Genomic DNA, 25,516 nt, shown 5'->3' with positions numbered 1-25,516 from the left:
CTATTACTATTACCTACTTGTTAGCTTAAAATTTGTTAGCTAATAATTCAGATGATAACAATTAACATAACTGTATATATTAAGTAAACTTGATGTATCCTTGAACACATCAAGTATACTTAAATATCCTAATGCCTGATACTAACAAGGTCTACAATAAAGTTTAACTTTATCTAATATTTTCGCCTAATCTAAAAATAAATTTGAATCAAGGATTAAATCCTCAAGCATGGAAAGCTTGAAAGAATCCGCCAAGCATGATCCTCGTTCCATCCGAAGCATTCCAAAATTACCTTCCACGACACAACACCATTAATCCAGTTTATTTTAATCACACCCTTCACGTGCACGTCGCAACAAATCGATTCTCCACTTTCACTAAAACGATCACGATGACAATTAACGCTAAGAAACGGTTTAAAGTGGACTTGATATCTTCCACTGTTGATAGAAGCGGCGGAGAGACTGGAACAAACGAACCTTCCAGTTTGCGATTCGTAGCGCGACTCCGCGATTTTCTTGACCCATTAGAGAGTGGACAGAATGGTCGAAAGAGTTGGCCAGCTTTGAATCTCGTGGATGAAATCGCATGCTACGCGCTGCCAATGACAATGTGCCCTCTCTCTCTCTATACAGGGTGTCTTCAGAATTACTAACAGACTCTTCATACAAGTATAAATGAAGAAGACAGTAAGAGATAAATGAACTTCCAGAAGATGTGAATATGTGTGGTGATTAATGGAGGATCAGGAGTGGTTCCAGACTCCTTCAGTTCCTAGGAAAAGGTAAGGTTGTTAGAAATGTGATAGTGTGTTTGATTAATGTACCAAATGCATAACGTTACCAAATGAAGTTAACTGTACTTGAGGTTCTAGGAGTCTCCTGTCTTCTAGAGATAATTCTATGAACTTACAGAAGCTGTGAATATGTGTGGTGGTTAATGGTGAGGATCAGGATTGGTTCCGGACTCCTTCAGTTCCTAGGAAAAGGTAAGGTTGTTAGAAACGTGATAGTGTATTTGACTAATGCACCAAATGCATAACATTACCAAATGAAATTAAGTGTAATTTCAAGTTCTAGAAGTCTACTGTCTTCATGTTAAATATTAAGTTATAAATCCTTAATCCATCTTGCTCAGTTCACTAATTATGAGACACCCTATATAAAATATAGTTGAATTTAAAGAACTTATAAAAAATAAAAAAGTGGATCAACAGTTGTTACCATACTGCCAATCAGTGGAACACAGACTGAACTTTTGGCAAGGTATGGTAAAAAATAGAACGATATTTGAAAGTACAAATTCAGTGTAGCTTTTCAGACGGTAATAACAGTGCGAATGATGTATAGCTCCACGTGGTACGGTTCCACAAAAAGCGAAAAAATAAACTTCCATTTCTGTTTTAATTCCAGATTTCCTCTTGCTCGAAGTGGAGAAAACAGCAGGATTTACGGCGATGTTTATTAGCCAAGTTTTTGTTCGGATGATAATCAAACTACGTCAATGCCGATGTTTTCTCAAAACGGAGATCTTTTTAATTAACCGATAAGAGAAATCCTCCGGTAAATCTAGGAAGTTGGCATTATCTCGAGCTCATAAATAATCTTCTTCTATGCTATCTTGATTAAAATAAAGAATCCGAGTAATCGATTTCTTTGTAGCAATTATTAATTCCGGTTTGGAAAATTGCTGGCTTGGATACAGAAGGAAACACATTACAGTGGTAGTGAATTCTATGAAGCTGGAGAACGTCACAGAGTTAATACGGTAGCACGCTCGAGTACACTAGAGCGTGGACACTGGTTAAACCCACGCAAAGAATGTACAAAGCGAACGTATACGCTCATGAGTTTGTAAACACGTTGATCTGTGTTATGTGTGTATATGTAGATAAAAGCAAGCATTCGTGCGTACAATAGGCGAGGTGTGTATAACAAGTTCCAAGACCATCTCGAAAGAATGTTCATTCGCCTGACACGTTTTTCTCCTGCACGCGAGGCTCCCGTTCAATGGGAAAAACAAATTTGTAAACGCTGAACAGCTTGTAAATTTTCGTTCTTCGGTAACATGTTTATCTACGTGGGAATTCTTGGAAAATTATACTCCTCGTTTTATTGTTAACTCCTTTAAACTGAATCAGAAACTTCTGCACGAGAGAACTACACAGAAAAAAGAAACAATGGGTGTTAAAAATAGAAGAATGAAATATTGTTCAAAAGGCAGATAAGAATGTTCCTGTGTATACGTGGGTGCCCAAGGCTTCGTTGAACTTATCTAGATTCCAAGAAGAGTTTCATTACTTGACGAATGAACGGTTCATTTGTTCACGAACTGGGGCAGAAGAACTTATAACGTGTAAACGTTGCGTAAGATAAATTACGCGGCTGTTCGGCTGAACAACAGAACGCGATGATGGTACCGCGTTAAACATAAGCTTCTTCTTCGCTTTAACATTGAAATATTTATACACCTGGAAGTACGTCAGAATAGAGAAAAACCGCTCGATGGTTTTACGTAAATACTATTTATCGTTTTTCTTCCTTTCCCTGTGCAATTTTCTCGTGTCTTCAAAATACTTAGAATTATTAATAAATACAATTTCTTGCAGCACGATCGTGGTAGCATAATCAGCTGCAATTGTATTTCCAATAAACTCATTCATCCTTTCAATACACCATTCTTCCAAACTCTTATGACTTAAAAGAGTATAATCAATAGTAAAATATGTATGTGCCCTTTAATCTAAAATTGTGATCATTTAGACTCACCTTGGAAGGCTTTACTGGCTGCAGTTCAAGGCATTCGGATTCATCCCCACTGAGGCTGGATGTGGTGGAGCAGTCAGAGAGCTTTCTTGTTGGAATGTTCAGAAAGACCTTTGTCTTCTCCTGCAACTCTGAAGCGTTGTCTGGTGTGTACCGTGCAAACTGAGAGTTCAGCTTGGAGTAGTAAGAATCAGGATTATCCAAACAGGAATTCCTTCTATTTCCTGCCTCATTATAATTTCTAAAAAGGAGAATTTAGTGTTACATGACTGATATAAATGCACATATATAATATAGCAAAAAAATAAACACCTTATGGTTACAGCATTCATGGAATCAAGGCACAAACAACAGGAATCTGAATGTCTTCTACTGCGGCAGACTTGTAAGTATTGTTGGTCCAGAGACTCCCGAATTTCATCGCAATCCAAGCAGGAACAACTGCTAGCTTGACTAGGAGTTCCACTGGTTCCATCGTACTTCTCCAGATCTAAATCATTCCTTTCCAACTTTTCATCCAAATAAGAATAATCAGAATAATCGCTGACTACAACGCTAGGAGTTCTCCAATATCTGGGTCTTCCTTCATTTTGTTCAGACTCGCTTCCCTCTACCATGTTGGTGCTGTCCCATCCTGCAAAATAATCATTAAATAACATCAGTAATTCATTTAATTTTTATGTCATTGGACATTAATTTGCAATATATCTTTCCTGTCATATATGTCTAATTAATTACATTTTTTACAATTCCTCAGAGTTTACATAATGATGTCTTGTTAAAAGTCAAGTCAATTGAAAGTAAACATTAATGAAAAATGTCATTCTCAATTATTAAAGACATCTGACTAATTGCTTATACATTTGAAGAATTTTAATTGTGCCGCCATTAGAGGGAAAAATGCAGCGGGTCAACGGAACAGCGCTCGAGAAAAAAGAAAAGGAAAAGGAATGATGATGTCATTGACACAGCACGCGTGGTCAGGAATCGTGTTTTCAATAGACTCTCCCCTCTCTCTCTGACCACAGAAAGAGCAACTGGTGGCACGATTACATCCCCTCACCTTTTATTTGATCCTCGTCGCTCAACACAGCACTATCGGAGCTACAACATCTAGTGACCCGTAGTTTGTGTCGTTTCTGTTGGTGCGTAGTCAGCGATGTGTCCTCGTCGCTGGCTGCAGCCGAATCGAGACTCCAGCAACGCGCCATGGAGCCTCTTCTACGTTCGGGATCTGTCTCGATACCCTCGTCGCTTTGCGGGCTTTTGCTTAGAGATCTTACCACCGGCATCCTGACCGTATCGAACTCGTCGTAAGTCTCATTTTCCTCGATCGGATCCACGATATCTTCCTCCGCGTTCTGTTGCTTCTTCGATTTCATCGTGACCCCGTTACCGGCGTTTGTCTCACCGAACAACCGTTCGAAACCTCGTACCAGCTCGCATACCGATGAACCGCCGTCGCTCTCGGCGATATACTGATTTTCCACGATGCCGACGCGCCGTTTTCGCGAAATTCGTGTGCTCGAGGACAACGAGCCACAATTCTGCTTCCCCGATTTCTCGACGACCGACTCTTTGTTTGACTGTCGTCGCGATAACGCTTTTAATTGACTCACTTTCGAAATCGAGGGACGCTCGATGTCACGTCGACCGTTTCGTTTTCGAGAGGACACGCATCGTCCTCTCAATACACGGTTTCTCGACTTTCGATTTGAAATACGCGAAACGCATCGCGCATCGACTCTGAACCAATCGCAACCACGGCGTCGACGATGATGTACTCCGTTCATCGACAGATCATGTTCATCGCTTGACGATTCTTTGTTCATTCTGCGCATGTCAAAGCTGATTGGTTGGGGCTTGGTAACCAACAGCAACGCGCATGAGCTCTTACACGTTTTTTTCACGCGGAATCTTTATACTCATTCAAATTTTCAAAGTGTAAAATTTGTAAAACCCAAATTTCCCAATTTTAGAGTTTCCAAAATCAATAAATGTAGTCATGTTTATGTTCCTTTTTTCTATTTATATATTCTGTATGTGATCGGCAAAGTAAAGAGCGTTCAATTGATGGAAATTCTAGTGAAGTTAGCCGAGTTGCGCGCATTTAGTATCTATGGTTGAGCGGTGCATAGAGGTCGCCATGTTCAATTCCATGGACCACATAACAGCTAGACAGGAAACGTAATCCAATATTCTGACCCGGTTTGAATCAGGCCCAAACATCTTTATGTACGTTCGTTATACTTATCAGCTCGATCTTCATCACCGTTTGCACAAAAATTCTTCATAAAATGAACCTTCTTCTTGAATAGATTTCCGACTGCGTTCATTTCGATATTTTGTGGCGATCGATTCGTAACGATATTCGACAGGATCGTCTAACTGAAACGATGCAAACAGAAAAACTCAATGAGACACTTTTAAAAACGTTGCGATTCTTTTAGAAGTAATGAAACAGTATAACAGACAAGTACAAGTGCAAGAGTACTTTTCAAAAGCGATTTCGAAGAATGAAACTCGTCAAGTGTTCAGAATTGAATGAGTATTGAATACTCATATCTTGTCTGAACGGATATCCGAGTACTGGAGTATGGATGCACATAAATTCAAACAATAGTAAGACTCTATGACCGTTACAAGTTCTTATCTAATCTTAGAATTGTGCCATTAGTCTCGACACGTCGTCATTTCTCGTATGAGATGGTTAATTATTAAAACGTTTTAAAGACAATGGGTAATAAAAAGAGTAAAAATAATGATGACATAGAAACGATAGCAACGTCGTAAATAATTTTGAAATGTTTGTAGGCAAACTATCGTATTCCTTGTCAAAAATAATATTTCGTGGAACGTCGCTGAAAACGACGAGTCAAGGACCGAATATCCGGGTCGAAGAAATGCGTAGGGAGAGATGCAGCGGAAGGTATGCCAGGGTTGCTTCTTGCTCCTTCTATTGACGTCACAAGTGCGTCATTGAAGGCAAAGAAACAAGAAAGTGCGATTGAATGATCACGGTTGCAGCAACCGCGTTATAATGTGTACTGTACTGTTCGGTATCGTTAATTCTTTCTCTTTCTCGACAATCGGTCCATTATCTCGTCAGTTCAAGTGCCCCTTGGCCACTTGAGCCTATCTGTGCTGCTACTGCGACCGTTCGACTGTTTCATTGTACAAAATAACCATGCAACGCGAATAGACTGAATTATAATTTTTCCTTCTCTTTTTTATGTATCGCCCACGCATCAGTTTCTATCAGGAGTACTTCCTGATTACGCCTGGCATAAAACCGGGAGGCAGATAAGATTACACTTCAGGATTTCTGTTAGCTTTTCTCAAGAGGAAATATGTAATAGGGTTTCCCAAATTTTTATACAGAGATACATTGTCGAATTTTTTGCTTGTAATGCATTAGTTTACAAGGCCCCACATTTCTGATATTTCAAAAATTCCAAAATCGGCCCACGACCCATCACAATTTGCCTGGACCCATGCTTCTAGAGGAACACCACAAGTAATAAAAAAAATTTTGTAAATTTATTCGTATCTTGATCTAGTTCAACGTTAAGAAACATTATACATATTTTACAAGAGGAGAATTTCTAAACGTGTCTCGATATATTTCAGTCTGGCAAAAGATTCCTTTCACTTTACTCTCGAATTCGATCGGAACGGGGAGAAGGTTCGACGGACGTAGATGGAGTTTCTATAGCTACTTTATTTAGAAATTTGAAGATGACACGATAGCGAAGACTAACCCAAACTCATACTTGTGACGAAATCGGGTCAATGTCGGCTCAAGGCTAATGACTTGTTCATGTCCTAGATAGGTAATGTATGTACACACAAAGGATTTTAGGCGTATAGTTGAGAAACATTGACGAGAATTGAATGAACATCACCTTTTAAACATTGTTAAATGAAGAATAGAATTTTAGCAATTTAATGGTTGAATTCGTACAAGAGATTCATGCAGAATACATGCATAAAAGTGTAATTAAAAAAGTAGGGGTCGTAAAATTTTTCGTTTCGCGTTATTTACCTTACCTGTCCAGTTCAATGCTGTATTTTGCATTTTATTCTCGTTCAATAACATGAAAACGGTTGCAATGAATTTTACATCGTAAGAGACTCGAGATTTGTAAAGGAAACGATAATATTAGTAATTAATATGTATCACGTTTACGTCGCGACAAAATTCGATTTTTACAATTGAAATTAAAGTAGGGCCGAACGCCTTCAACCTTCATTGTTGATCGCTGTCTACCGGTGTTTAATTTTGAATCGCTGATAATTGAGAAAAGCAATGTATGCAATGATTGTACGTCAATCGTAGCTGATGGCCGACTGAACTCGAGTTTTGAACTTGACCACTCCGCGGTAACCACCTATACTCGAGTTCCTGTGTAAAAGGAGGGGATTCGATTGCATTGAAATCGGTTCTCCTAGAAGGGAACCTTTCCCACCTACAATTGACGCAACTGTGTAATTACGACTCCGCCTGTAAACTGTAAAGTTATTACTTGCATATCTATTTTCATGTGCTACCATTACCGTGATAATTTGTTTTTTCCTTCCGACCGTGAAAACCGTTACGATATTATGAAGTCTGTTTTAGTTTTAATAAACACGACCACTGTTAAAATGATACGGTAAAATACTGTTCATGACGTTATTAAATAATCGTATATTATCTAATAATTTTCGTTTAATTGTTCAAATTAAACATTAGGCTTTTTTCATAATACTTCATAGAAGTGGATATCAGAATGTTCATCGGGGTCTAAGATCAATGATCCAAACACTTGTGGTTCTCCTGTGAATTTTTGTGGTCTGTATGGTTTCAACCATTTGTTGATTGATATTCCAGTGTTTAAAGTCTTAAAAGTTGTTTCAATAGATGGTCTGGTAACAAGAATCGTTCCTTTTTGAATGTTTTCCCTTAGAAATTTCCATATTTCTATGTGCACAGAATCTGATACATAAAATTCAAAAGGATTATTCATAATAATTATATTACTTTGCTGCACAATTTCTGGACATTTCTCGATTCTGTTATTTACAACTTCAATGCGATCATTCATTTTATATTTATCTATTACATCATGCTGTAGTGTGCAAAATTCTTTGTTCATTTCAACACCAATAATCTTTTTAGCAGGCGTCAATATGTATGCCTGAAAGTACATTTACAAACAATATTACCTTATAATACAACCAACAATTTGATAAAGATAAAATTACCCCATACAAAACTGCTCCCAATCTGGATCCTATGTCAAGTACAGTTTTATTCTTTAAAGATGGTAAAACAGTATGAAATATGTGTAGCATGTCAGCCACTGATAATGAATGCGATATGATATCTGAAATGAAAGTTTGTTTGTGTCATATGATTGTAAAATTAAAAACAATGAGTGCATTCATAATTTCTTACTGTATTCCTTCACGTTATTTGATCCACAATTAGCACAATAGAAATTATCTACTAATCCTTGGTCTATAAGCTCGTCAACTTCTTTACTGTCATAAAGAAACGCATCAATGTGCTTTGTGGATGCATTGTTGCAATCTGAATTCTGAAAGTTATGGAACAGATGAAATTCCTTTTTATTAAGATTAAACAATATTTGGCTTCATTTTTTATAATATTAAACAGCAAACCTCTCCAGTTGTTGGTGTAACGATGCATTCTGTAGGAAGTATACCATCAAATGGTACTCTATTTTTAATATCAAGAGCAATGGTTTTCAAACTTTTTAACTGATCATCTTCCATGCTGCAACTGTTTTGCTTATCTATAAAAAATGTTAATTCCATGATGTACTTATAAATTATTTGTTAACCACAGGAATGTTATATACTTGTACAGCTTTGTGGAAGGGATTGGATCTTAGCTTCTTCAGGTTTCCAATTATCGGCTATAAATGATAAAAATAGTTGTTGATCGACTGCATTTAACGAGCGCATAATATCTGTGAAACATTTTATGGCTTCCTGAACGGACATTGTAGTCTCTCTATTAATTGAATTCATGATAATATTACGGTAATGATAACAACTTGTTGTGTACACCCAAGTGCAATGGAGCCTTCCTAGGGAAAATGGCGGCTAGTAAAAAGTCTTCCCGAGAATCGTTAGCCATCTAGCGATAGAAAGCGAAAACTAATGGTACTTAGTTGCAATCTTTGCAGTTATTGACTTTGCTGACCCGATAACTCTTCTAAAATAGTATATTATAAAATCAATATTAATTAAATTTAAAAAAGTGGGTAAATGGTAATGATTCATGTAAACTTTTATATGTTTATTAAAAAAAAATTAAGTACATAAAATGTCGTCATAGTTATATAGGTATATAAATAATTAATCTTAACATTATTTTGTAATAGGCAAGATGTAAGGCACATATGCTCTTCCATAAAATTTGAAACATTCTATTATATACAAAATTCCTTATCGCTTGCAAATTGCTTTTCCACCTTCGTCATTCCAATTACTTTCGAGAAGTACAAAAAATTTAAATAACTAAGTTTATATTAAAAATATGTATATGTATATAAAATAACGTAGCGTCGAAAAATGTTACAAATACTTATTTACAAACTTTTGCATATTTTTAATCCGACGTCGAAATTCCGACCAATAAATATTGAAAGATACGTTTTCTGAACTTGATTCATTGTAAAGCTTGATTACCGTCAAGAATACAACATTTACCACTAAAAGAACGAAAATGGTTGCATCTAATTTGAAGCTAGGGAAATACTGTTATTACGAGTTAACTTTGTTATAATACATAACAAATACTGTTAGCGACATATGATTGAAATATTTCTATCATTCTATGTAGCAATGCGTTTGCGATTTATAATGCGTATCTGTTTGATGATAGTGTATTAAATAAAAAATGATATGATTCCAAAACATTCTACATAACTTTAAAAATTGTACATCTAATTTGTAAGACACGGAGCACAGCTGTCTTTTTTCATTAGGCACAATTTCATTCGTGTCTTAATTTGACGCATAGCTACTAACATTTCGTGTATGTACAATATGAAATAATGGACGTCAATTAATTTAAATTAGGAAACAATATAACGCATAAAAAGCTGCCTGGAATAAAATTAATATAGAACTGCGCGCGCACGCGATAAAAAATAACGTCACAAAGGAAAAACCATTCAACGATAAGCTTGTACGACTAAAGGGTTTTCATTCACGCGACTCTAATTACATCCAAGCTCACTAATCGTCGACCATGAAATGGGTATAAAGAGATACGAAAAAAGAAAGAGAGAAAAATATCAAGCAGGTACATAATAGATTGAAACGTACCCATTTCATGATCGAACAATTCATTTTCTAATTCTACGTTGAGCTTTTAAGATTGATATTTATCGCACAAAAATTGAATGCATAGGATACAAAATCACTAGACGAATACACGTCTAATTCACTGAAATATTTGAGCATACCTATTACACAACACCCTGTAAGAAATGTCTTGCAACAGTTTGTTCGTTCTAAACCTAAAGGTGATCTATACGTTAAGAAATTCTCACTAAGTATCCCGATAAAAACGACGTGCCCTCGTACAGATTTGTACTAATTTCGTTCCACAAATTCACGTCGTTTCGCTTCAATACAAGGACTAAACTAAATCTTATAAGATTCTGTCCAGAGTCAGGCGCGATACATTCGTACAATGTTGTTCACAGAGGTTGTTCAATAGGCAGTGATCCCTGTAGCAGTGGAGGCTCAGTATATGACGTGTTCACGTCTGTAGTTCCAGCTGTGTCACTGTTGTTATGGTTGTTGCTGTTGTTGTTTTGCCCGTTTAGAAACGAGGCCATTTCCATCGGCGATTGTTGCTCTCCGCTCTGTTTAGAAACATGTGTGTTCGTTTCGCTTCTTTCAGATCTCAAACATCGTGTAAGTACGTGTGTGTTTCGGAAAATAAAACTAAAGAAAAGCGGCTCCAAAGAGAGTGCAGAGAGCGAGTAGAATTAAAGAGCAGCACGCGGCCAATGCTAAAGCTAGGAAAGACTAGTCTCCTTAATATCGAATAGTCTGAAAGCAGAAACACGTTAGTCGAATGTAAATACAGATATTGCGTGCGAAAGTGCGTAGGGGAAAATGTGTGCGTCTGTGTGCGCGCGCACGTGCGTGTGCGTGCGCACGTACGTGTGTGCGGCGGTAGATTTAAAATAGAACGGGTCAAAGCACGACGGAGGTGAACGTGCCAACTTCAAAGGTGTATTATTGTAATCCAGGCGGAGTCCTATCACCGAAACATGAAATTGATCGTGGTAGACAATTATAGTGATTGAATACACCTCTTCATTATTCTCCTTTCGAATGCAGATTGACAGTATAAATTAACACCCAACGCTTCTATCAATCCATTGACCAAGTACAGAAGAGGACACATGGGCAGTGCTAAATGTGACAAAGAATTTCTATGAAATTTTCGCATACAGATATACCCATGGTGTTATGAAATACTTTGTTGATTTAAGAAGTAAAATTCCGCGCAGGATTACAATCAGACACGCACACACGTACATGAACTGACAGACAACGGTAGAAATAATCGCAATCACAAATATGAAAAGGCATACAGCGTGGGCCATACAATAGCGAACTCGGTAGGCTTCCCCAGAGAAAATGGTGATGGGAGAAAAGGTCCCACCACTTTGTCAATTTTCAAATTGAAAATATAGAAATTTGGCAATTTTTGAATACAGAAATTAAAAGAAATCTTAAGTTACAAGGACACCTAAGATTGTATTTACGTTCGCATAGTGTATTTTGTTTCGCTTGAAGAGAGAAATGGAATGACCGCAGAACGAATTGAAACTTAGACGTTGATACGAGATAACGTAAAGTTTTCAGCCCTCGGTCATTCTTTTCCTCTGACAGAACGAAGTATATTTCTACTTACAAATACCGACCTTAGGCTGTATTATATCTTCGGACGTATCGAGACCAGCAAGTGGATTCGAAGTTATATTTATTTTGGAGTCGGTGACTCCGCCGTTCATTACTCTTCCGTTTGTTATCGGTTTCCCTATAGAAAAAAAGAGAGCTTGAAATATTACTTTCAAGTTGCTATTCATTTTCAGCTTACCTTCGCTTTGCGAAGATTCCCGACTCTGCTTGTGTTTAGTCCTTTTATAGACTACTGCTACCACACCCAAGCCGCACAGTAACGTCGAACCACCAAGAACTCCACCAACAATCGCGTACATATTTACGTTTTTATCCTCCGCTGGTCTCACCCGACTGTCCAGCGTCAAATTACTACCGTGACTATTACGATTGTCGTCGTTACGATCATTATTTTCGTTCACAACCTTTTTCGTTTTCTGTCGAAGAATTTGCGAGAACTCAGAGGCAGCGTCCACCGAGAAGCTTTGCACCTTGAACTCGTACGTCGTGTCAGGTTGTAAATGAGAAATAGTTATGTTGTAAGAGTCCTTTCCCGCCACTGCAGTTTTCATGTAGTCTCCAGCCGACGTGGAGGCTCGATGGTACACGTAGAAACCATCGATGTCGGCAGATTTATCCGGATTCTGCCAAATGAGTAATACCTCCTGCGGTCCTAACGCCTCGGTGTTTGTCAGTAAAGGTATTGGCATCTTATTACTTTCGAATCCTCCATCTTTATTCAAATGGAAACGCACGGAGTTCGGACTCAATTTGTTATCGTTGTTCGAATAAACTGCAGCGATCCTGAATCGATAAGTATGGTTGGGCTGCAAATCCGTGACCTCGAACGAACGTACGTGTTTCGGTATTTCAGAGTTCGCGGTCATCCATTTTGCTTGCTTGCCGTTCATTTTTTGTCCAAGTTCCCGGTACTGAACTTTGAAAAACTGAATTGGCAAGCCTGTATTGTTAGGCACAGACCATATAACCATTACCGACACGTCCGAGAGTCTCGTGACATTTGGCTGGTTTGGTGGTACTAACACTGCTAAAAATGTAAAATATAATTTAGAAGTTAACTCACATACTACAATATATACGCAAAATGTAATAAATTACCAGTGCCTTTTCGTTTTCCCTCCTTATTCCTCCTTCTACCTCCACCTCTAGTGTGTTTATGCCTCGAATTAGGGATTCCATAGTCTGGTCTCGGTTCAGCCGTTCCTATGTGTTGCTTAGGATTCACTCTCAACAGATTGCACCCAGAATGAGAGCCGTACTCGTTGCTCGCAACGCATTGAACAATACCAGCGTGTTTCTTTTCGACTTCAGAAATGAGCAACATAGAACCCTTAATTTCCACGTTCTCACTGGGTGCCAAAGATTCCCCGTTGATCAACCATTCAATTTTCGGTTGTGGCTCCCCAGTGACCGAGCAAGACAGCTCCAATTCTCCTCCCTCAGAAAACGTAGATGCCTTTGGTGGCTTAATTACTTCAGGTGCCTCCATTACCTTTAATATGATCACAGACTTGATATGTACACCGTTCTTACTCCATATACAGTCATACTCTCCTCTGTCAGTCGGTTGGACATTCACTATCGTTAACCCCATCGAGGTTTTGGTGGAATTCGGTGGCAGTGGACTACCCAGTCTACTCCAAGCTACATACGGTACTGGATACCCAGCGCCAAAGCATTCCAGAGTCACATTTTTACCTTTCAAAACTTTGTATTCCGTCTGCGGTTGTTTTATAAAGTATGGAGCTTGGAAACTGGTATTCGAGTGCACGTTCAAAATAGTCTTATGGTTGCTACTGTACGTTTGCGAGCTTATGTAATTAGTAGCGGTACAGTGGTACGCTCCGCTGTCCGACACTTTAGCGTTCTCGATAACCATAGTTTTACTGCCGATCACATCGTCTCTTTGTATAAGATTATTTATTGCGGTATTGTCTTTATAAAACTGAACTATGGCGTCTGGAGCTGAGTAAGGCACAGGGCACGTGATAGGCACGGTATTTCCTGCTGCAACCTTTATAACAATGTCATTCTTGTCAGAAAACTTCTGCAGCGTCGCAAGCGTCAGTCGTGCAGGATTAGAAGCTAAGCCACTTGAACCTACCAAACAAGTATTTATTAATTACAGTTCGGAAGAATTTCAGAAGAGTAATATGAGGAAATTCACCATAATACGCTATACAACGATAATCCCCGGCTTTCGATTCGTTATCGAAATTCACCACGTGTCTAGAAGTTTTACCGCCGTTGGCAGGTGTATGTAGAACAGGTAGCCATTTGTCGGACCCCAAGGGTCTATGACGCCACGAAAATCGGTCTGCGGCGAGGTTTAGATTGCACTCAAAATTCACGTCATCGCCGATCGGTGCTTCTAGGGGCTGAGGGTGTCTGGTGAACGACATGCCCAACTCTTGCCTTTGTCCTAAAAAAATCAAATAAATTTAACTGAACGATCATTCTGAACATTTGCATTTTTATTAAAAATAAAAACTTACCGTGTGCACAGCCAGCTAAGACATGAAGCAGAGCCGTGACGACGCCACATAGGGAGGGCACAGGTCGCATCTTGACACATTCTGCAATCAAGGAAGAGGGAAGATAGTTATGTTAGCCACATATTTCTGTTCTCGGTGGTCGTTTTTCCGACCTCGTTCTCGGGGATGGGACGAAAACTCGCGAGGACCAGAAACGCCAGGCGGCGAGAGCCCACTAAAATTAATGCCGGCCAACTACGTTTAACTTTAGAACGTAGCGAGTTCATGTGAAAATAGCACGCATTTATTCTAGTTTTGATCGGGACCCGTCATTTCGCCATGAAAACGTCCCTCTTCCAAATGCGTTGCGTTACACATTCCAACCGGAGGGAAAGAGACGCAACACACGCAACGGTGAACGAACTTCATTTCAAATACTTCTATCACACTAATAGTTAACACTACACAACGCCTCAAAATCACTTGCTTCGTGTTTTAAACTATTAAGCTTTTATTTTCACGTTCCTTATTTATTTACTTTCGTACTTTATCTTCGATTTAAAAATAAGTATACAATGACAATATTAACAATTGTTTTTTTTTATAAAAGCCTAAAAAAAGACAAATCGTTCGAACATAATGCGTCGGAACATTCAAAATCTTTTTGATACCTTCGTACGAGTAACGGTTATCGATATCGAATACATATCGCAACTAATCGCGACTGAAAGTGTCAACAGTATTTGAAATCGTAACGAAAGTATCGAATTCGTATATACTCGTATCGATTCGTAGGTGAAAAACCGAACAATCAGAAGTGCCACAATGACAGCGTGAAAATGACCATATACGGCGACGAAAACCGTCGTTCATTGCGCACACCGCTTTCCACCCACGTGCGGGCGGCTGACCGTCGCTCGCGACGATTAGGAGACCATGCTGACACGTTGAAGATAGATGGAAATTATTTGTTGGCTAACACGAGCTGTAATTGTAGGTAGATCCAATGATGGGGTACAACGTGCGCCTACGTTTAAACGCGTATGAAGTTAACGGTATTCCTTTTCCTGTTTAATTGATTAACAAAGTGTTTAATATCCTTCATTTTATTAATACTGGAAAATAGATTTAGATGCGATGGAAGAATCGAGAAGGTCCGTCAGAATTCGATCGTAAATCGAAATCGATATTTTTCATCAGGGTCGAAATGGTTGAGACGAAGAAAAGCACGCGCATGTTTGCCCAATTGGCGATGTAGTTTAACATGTTTTATGCACGGGAGGACTCTTAACTTCTGGTTAAATGGTAGCATAAATGCCGGTGGTATGTAACAGGTGAGAAGGGTCCCAAAGAGGCTGGTTTCCGACGTTGCCTCTCATAAAAATAAAGAACTCGAATTCCAAAGCAGTGGTTGTCAAGCCCCTTTACCCCGCGCAAACGATGCTCCACGCACCTAACCTTACGGACCAACCAATACCATCCGGGTTACGCACACGTATACCATCCAAACAGCTAAACAAGAATTAGACTTGATTCTACGACCTGTCGTCGAGTAGTCCAATTCTGATATATTTTTTTTACATTGACTTTTATAATCGATCCAAGATTCATCGAAAAAATTCCATTTTCACGAATTTACGACTTTGACCAAAATACAGGAAGATCTCTTACTAATACGCAATTACGAATTCGAATAAATTGATGTTGCACTTTGACATTGGTGTTTAAATATTTTGAGCGAATATTTTACACGAGCCAGAACGTTTTATTCGTGCGAACAGGAACCAGGAAGATCAAGTTTCGCCGATCGGAAACATTCGACGAGTGGATCCTTCCTTTCAGATCATTGATTAATCACGCGACCATTATTCTTCTCGCATAGCTGTCGTTACGTTTTCGACAAGACACGCGACTAACTTAATTTTCATCCTCAGTATGCACACCGATCGCTTAGCAAGACGAGCGAAGAATATTTAGCTGTATACGTGTCATACGCTATTTTAATCTACTTCCCATACTAGCCACTTATCCCGTCATTAATATTTTATTTTTAACCCATAATTTCGTCAATACCGGTTTACCTGTTCCAGTAAACGAACACGAACACACATGAATAATTATATAAACATCTTATGGAAAGCTCAAATGATCAATATACGCACTGTCAATATTTAAACATTGTGAACAAATACTCGCCCCGTATTTTCAAATTCATAAATTATCAAATTCCATAGTTGTCAAATTCGCAATTGAGAACCCTGAAATACTGACAATATATATTGATCGTTCGAGATCTTCATCGATGCTTTTTCCATGATGCCATCGTTGCACCGCTGCGAACGAGCTATCGCTGATTAAAAATTCGATCATAGATCGATATATACATCGAAAATTATTTAACCGAAATTTGTATTAAACTTGAACATTCGAACATTACGTATATGCGTATCAGAACGCAGGCGCATTAAGTAGCGCGGTATTATCCGAGATAGTATTTGTAATGTCAAAAAATTGTTAATAATTAACTTTGTAGTGTCATTATTTAACAATAATAACTCTTGTGTAAGAACTGAAAATAGCTCACCCCTTTCGGCAAGTGATCCTCTACATTCTACAGTGATACTACTAAACGAAATTTTCAGTGATAAACTATTTGTTCGATACCGATTCCCAATTTTATCGTGACAACGAATTTATGTGAAAAATGTCGAGAAACGTGAACCTATAAAACACTATGGGGTTCGACAACAGGGAGGAAGAAAACAAATATCATCGTGTTCGGTACACTCACCCTTTTCCCTTCGATCCAACCGTACGATCTATTCGTTTCAGATCCTTTGGATTTTCCAGCAACTGTCCACGATCTTCCTCGCAGAGGAACACGATGTGTTCGTTAATAATTTATACCGATGAATCGCTTCATTTTTTTCAGCGATCGTTTCAACGGGTTCAACTTCCTACCAGAACACAACGCTTGGCGTCCACCAGCACCAGCACACTGGAATGCAGACCGACAGGTTTTGAACCGCGATAAAGTATAGTAACGACGTGTGTCTTGATCTAGGTACTTGCGCGCAGGTTGGTACTGTGCTACAGTGTCATGCGATCAGTTCTTTGTAGTACGAAAATAAAGACTAATCACAAATTTCATGTTTCAGAATTGATAAATATCTTAGAATATTATTTTTATGCTGCTACAAGAAAACGTCATTTTACTTTATGTATAGTGCAGTAATTTTTCTTTGTAAATCCCAGAAACTTGCGTGAAAGGTTTCTGCGCACAAGCGCCACATTTGAAATGTGAAAACGCGCCAAATACGAATGCACAATAAAAGCATACATTTTTTAAGCATTAATAGTTATACCTCAAGCAGGAAGGTATGTCCAGAAAATTTGAATTCATGCAGTATGATAGATGCAAATAATTTAAGAGAGTTTAAATATAGAAATATATATTAATATATTATATTCAAATTAACATGGATTAACAACAATTGATCTTTGTATTTTACATTTCTGCATTCAATAACTTCATTCATGATTACATTATGTATAATGTTATATGCATATTCGATAAGGTTGCAAATTTAAATAATCAACTCTGCTTACATTTAATTTTTCACATTCTGTTCATTAATAAAGTTCGGTTTTGTTACAATCTAAAATATTAAATATTCTACTCAATTATATAAGCAAGGTCAAAAACTTAACAAACATTTTACAATGGACTGTGTTTAAAATGAGTAATAATTATATTAATAATAATAATAATAGTAATAATAATAATAATAATAATAATATATTACGCTAACAAAATTCGCACAATATACAATTTGTAGATATACATATAAATAAACATCTGTTCCTCAAAATAAATGATTTCTGCGTTTGGCACGATGTCATGTAATGGAAGCAAATAAACACCATGTTACATTTTGATTGTCCGTGGCTAGTTGTGATACAATGAAATATATGATTTACTTCGTACACTTGCATTTTGGTGTCTTAATTATCGATGATGTTTTACTTAAGTCAACCGGTCATATGTTAGAATAATAAACAATCATTCAATGTGATGATAAATAATAATTTTAATAAAGATTATTTAAAAAAAAATATTTCTACCATGTACAAGCTACAATGATATACAAAAATACTCAATAAATAAGTCGTTTTATACAATTACTGCTTCATCAATTTTTACACTTATCATCTCTATACAAATATTACAATAAATCATTTAAATACAAATATCCATAGACCGGTTGACTAAGAGTATTTTGCCCAATATCAGGATTTACTGGTGTATTGCTTTACGTTGCATCACTAATCGATTACTAGAATTTGTGACGGATCGATTAGCTACATCACTATTTACTGTAAATGGCATCCCACCCCCTAGTTAATTAGATTAGAATAAACTACGTGGAAGAACAGATCTTCAGTCATAGCAAATAAAAGCTAGACTTAAAGTTTCAACGAATAGTAAAAACTGTGATATTACTTCCAATATATACGTAGATCAAAATATTGAGGTGTCAGCAAGAATGCCAATCAACAATATCAGAAAAACATGAGTAACACCCATTTCCCCAACCAATAAAACTCATAAAGATGTAAAAACTTTCGTTTCACCAAAATATAACAACAACAATAACAAGACATGTTCCGTTTTGTAATAATATCACAGACAAATAGAAGAACATAAAAACTATAAAAAGCTGGTCTTTGTGTGTATACAAATTTTGACAAAAAGTTCTCCATCTTGAGAACACGCTTCTAAAGCATATAAATACGTGCAGTAAATGGATTAGTTTAACATTTACATAAAATTTACGTGTACGTAGGTATGTATGTGTATATATATCTCTAAAAATTTGAAATTCCTTGATCATATATAACATGGCATTCTTCCTCGCACCTTTCATCTTGACTTTTTATCATTGTAGCTTGACTAGCTACAATCACATAAAACGTTCTGGCAGCGCGCCTTGTGTTAACATTTGTCCTTTAAATTTACCTTTTCGTGATGCTAAATTATTACATTAGTAACATCTAAAAATTACACGTTATTACTGTAATTTGTTAAGTGTAATATCCTTACAAACTGAAATTACCTCATTGACAAAATATCGCAGTTCTTCTCTTAATTAATTTACTATAAGGCAAATTAACAATTTTTTAAACTAGGAATTAAACGTTACACAATATAAACAATATATAATGAATAAATTAAACTAAATTGCACCTTTGTATTTTTTCCTTTAAAAGCAATAGTTTTGAATATATCTGAGCCAGCAGTAAACCTATATTACAGATAATAATTTATCATTATTTTGCAACTGTGTGACGCTTAAATATCATTTATCAACCTAATAACTTATAGGTTTTTATGTTTACATATATATATGTATATATATACAATATGTATGTGTATATATAGAGTCCTAAGACTAGAAATATCTCCGATTTAAAATTTTGACATTTTAAATTGGTAACCAAGCAATTCATCGAGTGCATACTTTCATGTATACTTTGTCTATTGAAGTAAATGAAAGATTATAGTTCCTTTTTGTTTGTTCAACCAGAAGTTTACATCAGAAGACATGTGATTTTAAACACATGGATTGTTCAGGCTGCGCTACCATGCTGTGTTTGTAGTGTCACGCAAAATACAATTAGTAAAATGATTTAAGCTAATGAACTGTATTTTTAGCAATTATTAGGAAGAGCTTTTATCACGCGGGCAGTGCCCTGTAAAAATATACGGTCTCTCTATTTAGAACTACATATTAATGTACACAAGACCAGTTTTTCATCGATATTTGCATTATTTTACCACACGCACATGTGCACGCGCAACGTGCACGTACTATATATACATATGTATGTATACATAAACACAGACATACATATACATACATATATATAACTATTTATCAGGTATTCACAAGCTTCTTAATATTACAGATACTTATTTTTTTGTTTTTTTCTTATTTTTTATAAAAATAGGGTGACCTCTTGTCTTATACATATTACATTCCAATATTATCAACTTGTTACCGAGATACATACATACGTACATGTGTATATACATATATACCTTTGAACAAAATTTTGAAACTGGTCTATGCATACATTATAGGATCTACATATGTACAGCATTGTTCAAAATCATTTCAAAAGCCACGAAGAGAGTAGAAAAAGGCGTGAAATGATAATTATTTTTCTTGTTTTGAATCCATGTTTTGTTGTATTTCAACGACGAATTTTTGTTATTGATAGCTTTCCACGGTACACGTTTTGCACATACAGCTGCGTACATGACCAGATGTATTTCGAATGTAAACAAATGAGCACGAATGTAACATGAACAATATGTATGTGTACGCGTGCGCGCGCGCGTGTGTATGTGTCTATATATATATAATATATATATAATCTTTTTTAAATATATTATCAATTTCTCTATCGAATAGATATCAATCATATTTCTATACATATCTACAAAAAACCTAATATAGAACTCTATTATTATTAATTAAACTCTCTATGAATTAATATGTATAATTGTCACAACAGGTCTAAAAAGTTTATCGTTATTTTAGTTTTAGTACACGATAGTTTTCTTCATTGACATTTTATAAACTGTTTAGTTGTATCATGTTTCAAATAACATGCTGAGAAAATTACCTTTTAATATTATCTCCCTATTATTGCTTGTTGCTTAATGCTACTGAATTCATTTTGGCATATAGCGAGTTCTAAACCCTGAGCGTCCGCCAATTTTTTGCTTCTCTCGCTTCCTCCGTTTCTTTTCAATAGAAATGCACCTGATACATACTTCATTTTTTCGTACGCGATAGATGCCTCAGAAATGGCAATAACTTCGATGCAAATCTTTATTAACATTAGTCGTCTTCGAAATAATAGATCCATATCGATGATATAGTTAAGTCCGTTATCTCAAAACTCAAGTTAAAGACACAATTTTAGAACAGACTTCTGTTCAATTTCAGAACAAAATTGGAAGTTTGCTGTATGTACACACAATCAAAATGTTCTTATATAGTTTGTTTTAAATACCGCTTGCCATCGCTCCATTTTGGCCAATGTTTACGCCTTTTCTCTGGTAGATTCGGGTAATCATTTGGAGCCGAGCGTTTCTTTAACTTTGACGTACTTTCAGACTTTGATGTTAGGTTAATACCTTGACCGGGATGTGTCCTACTGGGATTACTTGGTGTAGTAACACCTGCTAAATTCAGAAGCGCATCTACACCTTCTACTAATTTCCGCTGTTCATCGACATCGGGATTCGTTTCTTTCCTCGTATATTTGCTTAAGAAATAAAAATTTAAATTTTTACTTCTATAACCAAAATATATATTTTAATATTATACATTCACTGATATTCTTACCTTTCTTGTCTTACCGAAGTAATACAACTATAAGTATGATCTTCACTGGAACTCCTAGTGATTACAGGAACCAATACTTCTGATTCTGGTACCTTTCGTTTACGATCTGCAGATACATCGTCAAATGTCACATATACGTACACAGTCGTTTTACTTTCTTATAACAAATATATCTGAGAAAGTGATATTATTCAGATTATTAAATACTCAACCTTTATTGTGATTTAAAATAATAGGTCCATGCTTGAAAGAAAGCATTGCAGCCGCTGCTGCATCTACATCACTATCTACCTCAGTGTCCGTATTATCGGTAATATTACTTGATGCCAGTCTTTTGGAAAGATATGGAAAGAGAATAGGATCTGGAAGGCGTGTACTTGTGTTCTTTTTTTGAGGTTTTTCCGACGAAGATAACGTTTGAGCAGTAGGAGGAGGAAAAGGAGCACGAGATAATGCTTGTATCAGATTTGGACGATACTGAGCATCCACCATCCATAATGAACCTTTGCCTAAATTCTGAAAATAAACAAATTATTATTAATAATTTCTGATAGAACGACGCGTATTATAATGTAGTACTTACCGGTGCTTTCTCTACTTTACGGAAACACTTATTTAGGCTTAAATTATGTCTAACAGAATTTTTCCACCCAGTTGGAGCATTCCTAAAATATGGAAAGTGTTCCAAAATCCACGCATACACTTCCTTGACTGGTAGAGCTTTTACAGGGCTATCTTCAATAGCCATGAAAATTAAACAAGAAAATGAATATGGTGGTTTACTGTTTCTATGTAAATGAGGATCATATGGTATATGAGTAGGATGTTTGTTGCGATTTGAAACTGGCAGATTATTGTTGTTCAAAGAAATCTTTGTTTGATTATTTTGTGAAGTATTATAATGTGTTTTTACCGACTCCTGAAAGATTGATTTTTGACCATTTTTATTTGAATGTTGGTAGCTTTGACTATTACCATGCGACGTCGTGTTATTCATCCTGCCATTATTATCTGCTGTGACAATGAAAAATAAAATATATAATGCCATTGTGTTTATGCAATTGAAACAGAAATGAAGAAGTATTATTTACCTGGGCAGTAACTATCGTCCAAACTTGAAACAGAATTTGTGTTTTCAGAAAAATCTGCCATATCGTCGCAAACGTTATTGTTCAAAACGTTTTTGGTTTTAATATCTTTAGAAGGATTTGAAATATCCAAACCCTTCAATAAATTCTGTTGATGGAGCCAACTTAAAGAAGTCAAATCATCGTCTGATTGACTATTTTTTTCAATGGATTTTTCAGACATAGAAAGTTCATCGGCTGAATTTGTTTCAACCAAACCATTTGAGTTTTCCTCTTCTTTCATCGTGATCGATGTTTCTTCAAAATTGAAAACCTGAGTACCACTCAGTTCTATTTCAGTTTCCGTGCCCGTTGCATCTGGTCTATCTGGTGGCATATTGCGTCAAATAGTTTTTTCGTCACTGAAAAAGTATGATTAACTATGAAATTTATCATGATTTTAATTTCATTTTGTATTTTATAGTTATTTGAAACCAAAAATTGAATCTAAAATGAATTGGGTTAAATAGAATCATATCATATTTTTCAGCAATTAGCAACTAAACTTAGATTTAATACTAGATCATTTACATCTATATCTATGCAAATATGTAAAGTTTCTAATCGATTAAAAATCAAACAGATAATTTGAATGAAAGGAATGGATGGTGAAAGCAAGACTTCATTTATAAAATGATGTACAATAAAAAATTTCAAAAAGTACAAAATTCCAATATATTAAAAACTAGATCATAAACTGACTTTATTTTAAAAAACACTGAAAGTAGAAAATATACTTTTTAACTGAAATCCACAAAGTGTTCAGAAACATATGAATGAAAAAAGGTAAAAAAAATAAGCACCTACGTTTTTATTTTTTTAGTCACGTGTCTATGAATCTTTTTTAAAAAATCTATTTCATATAATCTTTTCAGTTCATTTTGAAACAAAAACGTTAAAGGCTTTTTTAAAAATACGTCTTTATTCGAAAGAAAGGATGTTCAGTCCACGAAACGAAGGGGAGCGATAAGCGTCGACGATTTGATCGGCAACATAGCAGAAGTACTGTCGCCAAGCAACAGCTTCTCTGTAATCCTAGCAACGTGGTTATGTTTTACTTTCGTACAGTACAATACGCACTGGTATTCATAAAGGAATACTATAATTACAAAAGAAATACGTAGACAATGAAATTGAATTTTCGCGCATGTGACGTGCCTTTAGCCTCGAACCCAAAGTACCAAAATCGTCATTTGTTTATCCACTAATAAGCAACAAAATGGCCGTGCTGCTAAGAACACATTGTAATCAAAAATAAATTTTAACCAGTTCAATTGATTCACTATTAGTTTTCACGTTATCTTTCACGTCGATCGATAGCGTTGCAGTTATTATACACGTGTTCCACTTTATTGAATTTTTCATTGTAATAATATATACTTTTAAATCATTTAAAAAAAATGGCGTCTACGCAGCGTACTAGTTTTTCAACACGTTTGTTGCCCTTATTAACAGCGTGTCTTACCAAGATCACTTTGAGGAGCGCTTTTAAAAATTCCCAATGCATTTTGCATTTGTTAGATCACGATAAAGGTATTCACGTAAAATCTGACCTACGTGGAACGAGATAAACAGATTTTTCGCGGACGTACATATTTTGAGAAATTACGTTCATTTCTCGTAATGATTTCCTCGCGGTTGAATGTTCAAAAAGGAAAAACGAAACAGAACACATTATCAGTGAATCGATGGCTCGTAAAACGACACAAAAATTCGTGAATAAATGAAACATGCCACTGCGTTACTTGTTGAATTCAAATATGGAGTTGATAATGATTACGAAACTGGAGCACACATGAAAATGGCCACGGCATCGCTTGCACACGGTATCAACATTACATTCGACGAGCATATATTTTTAAAATTATTCAAAGGAATAATACAATAATCGACATTTATATCATGAAATTAAAATTCGAGCACACTGCGAAGGTTCCTCTATCAAACATATTTTATATATTTTTACATTCGCGTCATCTTTTGCGACGTTCAATTCCAAGGAAATGAAGACTTTTATGCGCTATATCATGAATTAATGATCAGTTTATATCACGTTATTAAAATTTCCATGATTTTCTTGATATTCTTTCACGAAAATTAACTTGGAATGTTTAAGAAATGAAACAGCGTTTTGCGTCTTTCTGGTTTTTTACCTGGCATTCGCGTATCAATAGATATTCAAACTTTATCATCGACGAATGAACGCGAAAAGAAAAGTTGTACAAAGTTCTTGAACAACTCACGTATTCGAGTAGACAGACGGCAGTCGTCGTAGGTTTTCTAAAGACGGGCATTTCAAGCACACTCTACACAACACCCAGCTGATTGAGACGCCATATTTTGACGTCATCACGTGGTTACCGAAACATCTTATATCGAATCTTGAACATCGATCTATCGCGTTTAATTCCTTCCCCGGGAAATTACGATTCCAAAGAAACCGTAGACGCTTTCATTGCATCCAAATTCAAATATTCAGGTAGCAACTCAATTGTATTCATACTCATCTGGCTCTGAAACTAAAATTCGAGTTATAACGAGTACTTCGTGTACTCGGATAATCGATTACTACCACCTCTAGTTAACGTTATCGTTCATACCTATTATTAGTACTATAATTGAAGGGGGATTACTAATAAATATACAAAGTTATTTTATTTAAGATTTCACAATTTATTCTGTCATCTTAAACCAGTACGAATTACAAAATTCAATGGAAATTAATGATTTCTTCTTTGATATAAAACTGTAACAGATACTGAGAATT

The 25,516-nt window shown here is 36.2% G+C and overlaps 4 protein-coding genes and 1 long non-coding RNA gene across 23 annotated transcripts; 1 reads left to right on the top strand and 4 right to left on the bottom strand.

Moving 5' to 3' along the window:
* Positions 1 to 304: 304 nt before the first annotated feature.
* LOC143265416 (uncharacterized) lies at positions 305 to 5,154 on the bottom strand. 5 transcript variants are annotated; one of them, XR_013039925.1, is made up of 5 exons: positions 3,830 to 5,154; positions 3,079 to 3,400; positions 2,770 to 3,007; positions 1,049 to 2,160; positions 305 to 979 (listed from the first exon to the last, which is right to left on the bottom strand). XR_013039925.1 is itself a non-coding variant. In XM_076537390.1 (5 exons), exons 1-4 carry the CDS (start codon positions 4,605 to 4,607, stop codon positions 938 to 940), a joined length of 1,380 nt encoding a protein of 459 aa, XP_076393505.1. In that variant the 5' UTR covers positions 4,608 to 5,154; the 3' UTR covers positions 305 to 775; positions 914 to 937. The 5 variants fall into 5 exon arrangements, 2 of the variants coding, with proteins under 2 accessions (XP_076393505.1, XP_076393506.1); XR_013039923.1 differs by lacking the exon at positions 1,049 to 2,160 and having other exon boundaries at positions 305 to 775; positions 845 to 979; XR_013039924.1 differs by lacking the exon at positions 1,049 to 2,160 and having other exon boundaries at positions 305 to 775; positions 864 to 979.
* A 547-nt stretch (positions 5,155 to 5,701) lies between these two features.
* Positions 5,702 to 18,144, top strand: LOC105664389 (uncharacterized). Its single transcript, XR_013039958.1, has 4 exons — positions 5,702 to 6,283; positions 6,397 to 6,604; positions 17,134 to 17,279; positions 17,360 to 18,144. It is a non-coding gene; the product is annotated as an uncharacterized LOC105664389 (long non-coding RNA).
* On the bottom strand, positions 7,440 to 8,942 carry LOC100877832 (uncharacterized). Of its 2 annotated transcripts, none has more exons than XM_003700556.3 (5): positions 8,640 to 8,942; positions 8,434 to 8,567; positions 8,207 to 8,348; positions 8,014 to 8,135; positions 7,440 to 7,946 (listed from the first exon to the last, which is right to left on the bottom strand). In XM_003700556.3, exons 1-5 carry the CDS (start codon positions 8,803 to 8,805, stop codon positions 7,509 to 7,511), a joined length of 1,002 nt encoding a protein of 333 aa, XP_003700604.3. In that variant the 5' UTR covers positions 8,806 to 8,942; the 3' UTR covers positions 7,440 to 7,508. The 2 variants fall into 2 exon arrangements, with proteins under 2 accessions (XP_003700604.3, XP_012154438.2); XM_012299048.2 differs by having other exon boundaries at positions 8,634 to 8,940.
* LOC100877946 (interference hedgehog) lies at positions 9,062 to 17,137 on the bottom strand. Of its 6 annotated transcripts, none has more exons than XM_012299045.2 (7): positions 16,993 to 17,137; positions 14,223 to 14,303; positions 13,895 to 14,149; positions 12,826 to 13,827; positions 11,906 to 12,754; positions 11,730 to 11,845; positions 9,062 to 10,655 (listed from the first exon to the last, which is right to left on the bottom strand). In XM_012299045.2, exons 2-7 carry the CDS (start codon positions 14,290 to 14,292, stop codon positions 10,488 to 10,490), a joined length of 2,460 nt encoding a protein of 819 aa, XP_012154435.1. In that variant the 5' UTR covers positions 14,293 to 14,303; positions 16,993 to 17,137; the 3' UTR covers positions 9,062 to 10,487. The 6 variants fall into 6 exon arrangements, with proteins under 6 accessions (XP_012154435.1, XP_076393479.1, XP_003700605.1 ...); XM_076537364.1 differs by lacking the exon at positions 16,993 to 17,137 and adding an exon at positions 14,873 to 14,949; XM_003700557.3 differs by lacking the exon at positions 16,993 to 17,137 and adding an exon at positions 14,375 to 14,838.
* Positions 17,637 to 25,258, bottom strand: LOC100878058 (uncharacterized). 9 transcript variants are annotated; one of them, XM_012299040.2, is made up of 6 exons: positions 24,903 to 25,258; positions 22,714 to 23,111; positions 22,206 to 22,636; positions 21,835 to 22,138; positions 21,623 to 21,728; positions 17,637 to 21,542 (listed from the first exon to the last, which is right to left on the bottom strand). In XM_012299040.2, the coding sequence occupies exons 2-6, from the start codon at positions 23,084 to 23,086 to the stop codon at positions 21,266 to 21,268; spliced, it is 1,491 nt and encodes a 496-aa protein (XP_012154430.1). In that variant the 5' UTR covers positions 23,087 to 23,111; positions 24,903 to 25,258; the 3' UTR covers positions 17,637 to 21,265. The 9 variants fall into 9 exon arrangements, with proteins under 9 accessions (XP_012154430.1, XP_012154434.1, XP_076393497.1 ...); XM_012299044.2 differs by having other exon boundaries at positions 22,714 to 23,076; positions 24,993 to 25,256; XM_076537382.1 differs by having other exon boundaries at positions 24,993 to 25,254.
* Positions 25,259 to 25,516: the final 258 nt, after the last annotated feature.

The sequence above is a fragment of the Megachile rotundata genome, chromosome 11 (assembly GCF_050947335.1).
Source record: "Megachile rotundata isolate GNS110a chromosome 11, iyMegRotu1, whole genome shotgun sequence".
NCBI lineage: Eukaryota > Metazoa > Arthropoda > Insecta > Hymenoptera > Megachilidae > Megachile > Megachile rotundata.
Note: the sequence above shows the minus strand (reverse complement) of the source record. Positions and strands in the feature narration are given on the sequence as shown.